Below are 7,802 nucleotides of genomic sequence, written 5' to 3'. Positions count from 1 at the left end.
CTCATTAAAAATTGTTACATCTTATTTTCTTTTTTATTTTATGAATCACATCCATTCCTTCTGTTGAAACAGTTTTGCTCCAATCAAATAAACTTACTATAAAGTTTTTGAGGCATTTATTATAAGATTACATGGTTAAGGTGAAAGAGTTTTATGTGATTGGTTTAAACAGAGTGAGTGGTTCTCGTTTTCAACTTTTTGTTTACGCTTTACACGAATGCATTTGAACTTGAAAAGCAATAATGGTAATTAGTAGTAGTTGGTAAATCACGAAAACTTTAACTTCACGATGAGTTCTTGACCTGATATTGCGGGGAAAAGCGTGGTCATTAGTTTGGAGATAGAAGTAGAATATGGAATCTTGATCGTATTATCTTCGCTGTCCCTTATGCATGTGCTTATCTATAACCCCTTCTGCAGTTGAATATATAAGTAAAACAAACTGCAATTTACAACCATATACTTAATATTTTACTGTGAGAGAGAGAGAGAAAAAAAAAAGCATGGGAAGAGGAAGGGTTGTTCTTGAGAGAATAGAGAACAAGATCAACCGTCAAGTAACGTTCTCAAAGCGCAGAAGTGGGTTGCTGAAGAAGGCCTTTGAGCTTTCTGTGCTCTGTGATGCAGAAGTTGCCCTTATCGTCTTTTCTAGCCGTGGGAAGCTTTTTCAGTATAGCAGCACTGAGTAATTTCTTTCTCTCTCTCTCTCTTCTGCTTTCTTAATTGATTCTGCCATCAGATGTTGCTGTTGTACATGCATTAGGGCATGGAGTGATGCAAATTTATGTGTCAAGATTTAGACATCATATTGTTATGTAGAATAATACTAATCTGTTGGTTTCACATCGATCGGGAAGTAAATACAAAATTTTGTAAGATTAAGTTAGATTTATATTACACCTCTTAATATTATCTTTTAAGATACTCTTTGTAATACAACCTTAAAAACTACAAGATCAGAAGAAGAATCACAAACTAAGAAATTAACCTCTCATAAATTTATAACTTTTCACAACTTTCAGCTTTTAGTGGAGTTTTTTTTCAATGTTCTGTTAACCTTTCATTTCAACTTATTACTTTATAAACTAATTACTACAATTAAGTTCGACTTATAATGGAAATAGTTGATCTTTTCATGCCACTAATAATTTTCTGTCGATCAGATCTTGTTTGTTGAATTCATATTCTTCCTGCAACTGTATTTAATGATTACATAGTCATATTCTGTGGTGTGTGGTTATCATGGTGAGTGCTATGAATGATGCAAGCATGATTATATATCATTTAGTAACCCCAAGCTAATCACTGATTTGAGCTTTAATAACTACTCTTGTTCTTTATAATGAGCTTAATGATTGTCAATTTTTGTTTTGTCATATGACCCTCAAAAGTTGTATACAACTCAAAAGAAAAGATAAAAAGACAGGGTCCAACGTTTTGATGCTTTGTTTTAAGTTCCTCGGATATATCTAGTATCATGCTTCGCACAAATGCAATCATAAGCATACCATATTCTTTATGTTAGGGGTCTCTATCGAATATTCAAAATTTTACTGATGACAGTGTCCTAATATAACCGTTGCATGAAACCCTAGAATTGCTGTCTACTTAGTAAAACATTTGAAGTAGGTGAACTTTACCATTAATCGTATTCTAATAGTGTTTGTTCGTGTACACTATATCTCCTTTCTCTATCAAGCATTACTGAAATTAACCGATTAATAATGACATTTATTATAATTATTATTATGATCAGTATTAATAAAATCGTTGAGAGGTATCGCCAATGTCGTTACAGCAAGTTACAGACGGGTGATTCATCGGAACTCGAATCACAGGTTTATTCTTCTCTTTTCTATGTATCAAATTCTTTTAAATTTTCTTTTCTTATCTTATCTCGTTATATAACAGTGTTCTAATTTTTTTTATTTTAAACGAGAATATTTTAATTATCTTTTTCATTACTCTTTATTACAATGTTTTTATTAATTAGTTTAGTTCGTTAGTAATAAATATTATGAATTGTCTCTTTTTATTCTTTTTTTTTAAAGAAAAGTAGAGAGTTTATATTTGAAAGAAACAGAAGTATCATATTACCATAGTTTATAAAATAAATTAAGGAAAAATCTTGAAAAATATATATATAGTAGTCTTGGAAATCAAATTTAAATCCAGAATTAATTATTTGTAGGAAATATATTCATTGAACAAACAAAATTAATATAATTTTTCAAAAATTTATTCTATCTCTTAAATCAAACAAAATATATATACAAACTTATAACAATTAAAAAATATAAAAATATTTATTTGAGTCAGATGAAATTTGACTTTACTCTATATATTTTTATTTATAATAGAAAAGTAAACATACGTACTTCTTTTCTTAAAAAAAATATTTGTTCATTGATATTTTTAATTATTTTAATAAATATTTATATATATAATTTCAATTATCAAATAAAATCAGAGATAATTAAGCATTTTTAAAATTTATTTAAATAAAAATGCTAATTATTAAGTAAGTCTGAGACTCATGATAATAATAAATTATTTTTAAATATATGAATAAAAATGTTAATTAACAAACAAGTTTAAAACTTGATAATCAATAATTTTAAATATTATATAAATAAAAAAATTAATCATAAAATAAAACAATGACTTTATATCATAATTAATAATTTTTAAAATTAGTATATGAATAGAAATGATAATATCGAGAAGTTCAAAATTTATTATGATAATTAATAGTTTTTAAAACTATATATTTTATTTTTAGGTACAAAATTTGATTAAAACTATTAAATATTTTAAAATTTTAAGACAAAAATAAGAAGGTAAAGGCAATGCTCATACGAATTTCTGTTGTATTAAAACTAATAAAAATAGATAAAAAAAAGTAGTGCATCCAGTAATGTACTTTTATGCAATTATTACAAGAAAATATATTTAATGAAATTTTTTACTCCATCAAAACTAAAAAATAAAATTCTTCAATACATATTTATTATAGGATAGGGAACAATGTCAGTTAAAAAGAAATGTATTGGAATGGATTTGTTATTAGTCACTTTCAATATCAAGTTAGCGCTAATATAAAACAATATTAACACGAGTGTACAATTTCGGCTCAATATTTTTTCTTTTCATCTCATTCTTATAAGAAAACAATTAAATTTTTTATTTTTATTTAGTTTAATTTAATCGTTTAGTTTTTCAAAATAATCTAATTATACCTTTTTTTATTATTAGATTTACATTAAAATTTATATATTAAATCATTGACAAGCTTGTATATTTAAATTAATTTTATTTTCTAAATGAAATAATTTAATGTATAAATTCTAACAAAAATTTAACGTCAATTTAAGAAAAATTATATAATTAAATATTTTTAAAATTAAAAATTTAAATTGAATCAATAAAATTTATAGATGTAATTAATTTTTTTTTATAAAAATTAGAAGAGTAAAGAGAATTTTAGCCTAAAAGTTTTAATACACCATCTTCCCCAAAGGATCCTCATTGCTCTTGAATCCTATCTATCCAGTAATAAGTCTCATGCATTTGTGTAGTGTAGGAGAAAATGAAAGTTATAAACTCTATCCTATCAAATAAATGTAAGATGAGTGACAGATAAATCATAGGAAACAAAACATAAATTAAAAAAAAAATCAAAAAACTTTTCAAAATAAAATTTAACCACAACACATAAAACTTTATCTCTTTTGAACATCAACTGTAACATATATCCTTCTTTAATAACACCTAAGGAAAATACTAAAAAAATGTAATTAAACAAACATAACTCACTCAAACTCTGACAAACCATGCATAACAGACACATAGTAAACTCACTCCCCACAGCTCCTAAGATACCAAATATGACTGAGATACAAAAAAATATAACACCCCAATCTTTTGTCTTCTAAATTCTATAATTAATACAAATTACAAAATTTAAAACAAAACTTCATTTGTATTTTATTGAAAATCTTAATTACAAACATATTTTATTGAAAAGAACAAATCTAAGACTAAAATATTATCCCAAAAAGCTAATATTAATCTCTCTTTTCCTTCAATTTCCTCAACACATATAATATATATTATATATTCTCGTATAAAAATGACCATGAAACCATTAAATAAAAAAAAAGATTGAACTAATATAATAAAACCAAAACATTTAAGAAAAATAGTAAACTATTTTTAATATATATTTTTTAATTATTATAATTTTTCAAGTTCTTAAAATACATATGCTAACTAATCAACTGTCAGCATTAGTTTCCTTTTATTTATTTCTTTGGATGAGTTTTTTATCACTAGTATAACTTTTTCTTCTAGTGATATGAATTCTCATACTTCTTTTATTATACTGTTTTTTTTTTTTACTTTTTTATTGATTGTATTTTAAGAAAAAATACTCCTTTTTTAATATTTTTCAAAATTATTAAGAGAAATTGGGTGTAAACACCTTCATATATTAATTATTTACACTTTTTTAAAACTAATATTGTAAGTTCTTTAGGAAGATTTGCTTCATCAATACAGTATCTTGGCATTTTTATTTTACAATCTTAGCATGCATATATATTAATAAGCACTGTCCCTTGCAGAGTTCATATCATGAATTCTTGAAATTAAGAGCGAAATACGAATCTCTTGAGCGGACACAAAGGTATACTCTTAATATATATGTACAAAATAAGTGTGAAAAAATTTGGCATATATTTACTTTTAATATATTTCAGTTTGCTATAACCCTAAAAATAAGGGTGAAAATTTCGAAAACTTGGTGGTCTTTAGTTTTTCACCCTTACATATTTAACAGTATATACTAAACAGATCTTTCTTTGAATTAATTCTCTCTCACACTCCAAATATATTCATAAACAAAAATGTTCTATATATATATATATATATATATATATATATATATATATATATATATTAATGTTGTGTATATTAGTTTAAATGCTTCTTTACACTGTTTTTTCTGTGTTTGAAGGCATTTTCAAGGAGAAGAACTTGAGCCTCTTAGCTTTAAAGAATTGCAGAGCCTTGAGAAACAACTAGATATTACACTTGCTCTAACTCGACAGCAGCAAGTAATGTCTCTATCTGATGCATGCATGATCATATATATTTTCAAAACCTTAAAATCATCTACAATGTTTTCTTGTATTCAAATTTTTATGTTTTGTTCCACTATTAAAGAATGAGTGAGTTATTTTTTGTTTTTCATTTGTGTTTCTATTTATTTAGTTTTTACTTTAGCGTCTAACACGGGATTCTTTATTAAATAAACTTGATATTACTTAATAGGCCTTAAAAACAATTATGTCAGGAACCAGCATTAATAAAAATTAATATATATTAAAGACACAGACAGAAAAAAAAAATAGAAGATCAAAATGAAACAAAAAAAAAAACATTTCTTTTTTGTTGATTATTATCGTCGGGTGTGTCTTTAAATTGCAGACAAAGAAGCTCATGGCACGAGCTGATGAATTACGCGAAAAGGTATGCATTTTAACTTAAACTACTAACTAAATGAGGCTATGTTGTTGCTCAAATTATGTTATTATATCAATAAAAAAAGACTTGCTAAGTGGATTAAAAAATATTTTTCACTTATTTGTTCTTATCTTTATAACAGTAACGTTTACACTATTAATTAATTAATTAATATGCAGTTACCTTTTCAAAAACAACTAAGTGCATTTTTTCTCTCTTAATATTATGGCAAAAAAAAAAACAGTTATTTAATCTATGTGTTAACTTTTGTTAACGGGACATGTAATTTATGTTACTATTTATCTTAACTTTTTTTATAAAACAGAATGTTAACATTTTATTTTGGAAGAATTATTTAGAAATTTAAACTGAATACGGACTTGTATTTTTTTTTTGTTTATTCTTTCAATAATGGCATATTAAAAATAAATAGCCAAAGATCAATAATATTTAAAAGATCAATATCAGTAGTAAACTTTATCTTCATTAAAATACCTTCATATATAAGGGTTGTCATTAATTTGTATTAGTTATACATATTTGCAGGTGCGCAAAATGGAAGATCTTAACAAACAATTGGAATCTAAGGTTTTTCCTTTATTTTGATGAAAATGCAATATAATTGAGAGAAGCCATAACATGTTAACATTTTTTTTTATGATATTTCATTTTATGCATTTTTTTCAAATTTATTTTGTAGGAAAAAGATGAATTCTCAAACCTCATTCTTGAGAGTAACAATTTTTTTCAACTGCATGCTACACAAGCCGATCAATTTGAATCTGGAACAACACTAAACACATGGTATGCATTCATTTTCTTATCCTTTTATTTTATTAATTTATCAAAAAAAATCATTTATTAGTAAACACATCTAAGTTATGTTGAATTTTTTAGATAAATTAGGCAATGAAAGGTCGTAGGCAAAAAGTCCAAGGCCCAAATTGAAAAAGGGCTGCAAATAGCAAAGTGAGGGTTCACATACAAACTCTTTTAGAAACTTTGCTAATTTTCTTCAAAAAAAAATAAAACCTCTTTTTTAATAAACTAATGATATCTCCCTAAAATAAATTAAAATAATAACAAACTTTATTTATATGTAAAAAAAAAATTGGAGAGAAAATTATGTATACAAAGCAATAAAAAAATCTTTAGTAATTGACGCCTTAGAAGATTAGTCATTTACTCCTTAATATTCTTATAACATTTCTAGGAATAAATTACAGTGATTCAAAGAATTTTTCTTCAACTCTTTGATTTTTTCAAACTTGTGTAGTCTACAAATAGGTTTAGTCATTGAACCAGTATATGAAAATTTCCTTCCTATAATGTAAATTTTTCTTTCATAAAAGACTATTCACGCTATATTACATAAAAAAAAATGTTCTTATATACAATTTTTATAGAAAAACTCCATAGATTTATTTTCATTCTCCATGTAAAATTCCATAAAATGGATAATTATAGTTTTAAAATATAAGTTAAGCTCTTCAATATGTGTTATAAGTATAGAGTCATATTTATATATAAACATATAATAATTTATTGACCTTTTGATGAAAATAATATATATTGTTGTAGTAGGTTTCAACAGCAAGAAGTTGGTTCGAAAGAAAGAGCAATTGATACAAGGACAGAGGGTAACCATAGCACTCACACCAAAAGCAATGGATGGTTGTAGTGAATGTTAATGTATTTTACATAAATGTTCCAAAAACACTTATTTAGGGTATACCTTGCATTGGTATTCACACAATAATTTTTATAAAGTAAATGTTATTTCAACTCAACACTCTCTCGTTAAGGGATTATGCACATTCTATAAGGAAAAATTGTGAATGTCATAAAATAAATATATTGTATAAATTGTCATTGGAAAATGTTCCTTTAGTAGTGTTTCTTGTCACTTTTAATGTTTGCACGTACATGTTTTCTAGCTATGATAAATTACACATAAAGGTACTTTAAAAGTGTTGACCTAAGACAACATTTTTTAATGAGAAAATGTCATGCAAGGGGTCCATAAACACTACTTTCCAATGAAAGAATTATTAAAGTATTCCTAGACAACACTTTCTTTGAGTTTATTTTCAAGAACTTGTTTCTAAGTTTTTGACTAAAATGTAGTAAGAAATGTAATTAGTATTTTATTCAATTTTCTAATATGCTTTTTATCTTTCTGATTAATTGTTCGTTTCTATTATACTATACTCTCTTTAGGTGTATTGATTAGGGATAGTCCTGTCAAAACATAATTAAGGTTTGATTGAGTTTAT

The 7,802-nt window shown here is 25.1% G+C and overlaps 1 protein-coding gene across 4 annotated transcripts; it reads left to right on the top strand.

Annotated features, from left to right (window-relative positions):
• The first annotated feature begins 228 nt into the window (after positions 1-228).
• On the top strand, positions 229-7,316 carry LOC108345412 (truncated transcription factor CAULIFLOWER D). 4 transcript variants are annotated; one of them, XM_017584013.2, is made up of 8 exons: positions 248-685; positions 1,757-1,838; positions 4,626-4,687; positions 5,018-5,117; positions 5,491-5,532; positions 6,073-6,114; positions 6,227-6,330; positions 7,108-7,316. In XM_017584013.2, the coding sequence occupies exons 1-8, from the start codon at positions 504-506 to the stop codon at positions 7,205-7,207; spliced, it is 714 nt and encodes a 237-aa protein (XP_017439502.1). In that variant the 5' UTR covers positions 248-503; the 3' UTR covers positions 7,208-7,316. The 4 variants fall into 4 exon arrangements, with proteins under 4 accessions (XP_052722842.1, XP_052722841.1, XP_017439502.1 ...); XM_052866880.1 differs by having other exon boundaries at positions 263-685; positions 7,111-7,316; XM_052866882.1 differs by lacking the exon at positions 6,073-6,114 and having other exon boundaries at positions 229-685.
• The last annotated feature ends 486 nt before the right edge of the window (positions 7,317-7,802 follow it).

The sequence above is a fragment of the Vigna angularis genome, chromosome 8, assembly GCF_016808095.1.
Source record: "Vigna angularis cultivar LongXiaoDou No.4 chromosome 8, ASM1680809v1, whole genome shotgun sequence".
Lineage (NCBI taxonomy): Eukaryota > Viridiplantae > Streptophyta > Magnoliopsida > Fabales > Fabaceae > Vigna > Vigna angularis.
The sequence above is the reverse complement of the archived record's forward strand: the minus strand, read 5'-3'. Positions and strand labels throughout refer to the sequence as shown.

Coding starts and splice junctions, on each gene's coding strand:
- LOC108345412 (XM_017584013.2), top strand. CDS start 504: ATGGGAAGAGGAAGGGTTGTTCTTGAGAGAATAGAGAACAAGATCAAC. Junction 5,118..5,490: donor CTCTAACTCGACAGCAGCAA/GTAATGTCTCTA, acceptor TTTAAATTGCAG/ACAAAGAAGCTCATGGCACG. Junction 5,533..6,072: donor CTGATGAATTACGCGAAAAG/GTATGCATTTTA, acceptor ACATATTTGCAG/GTGCGCAAAATGGAAGATCT.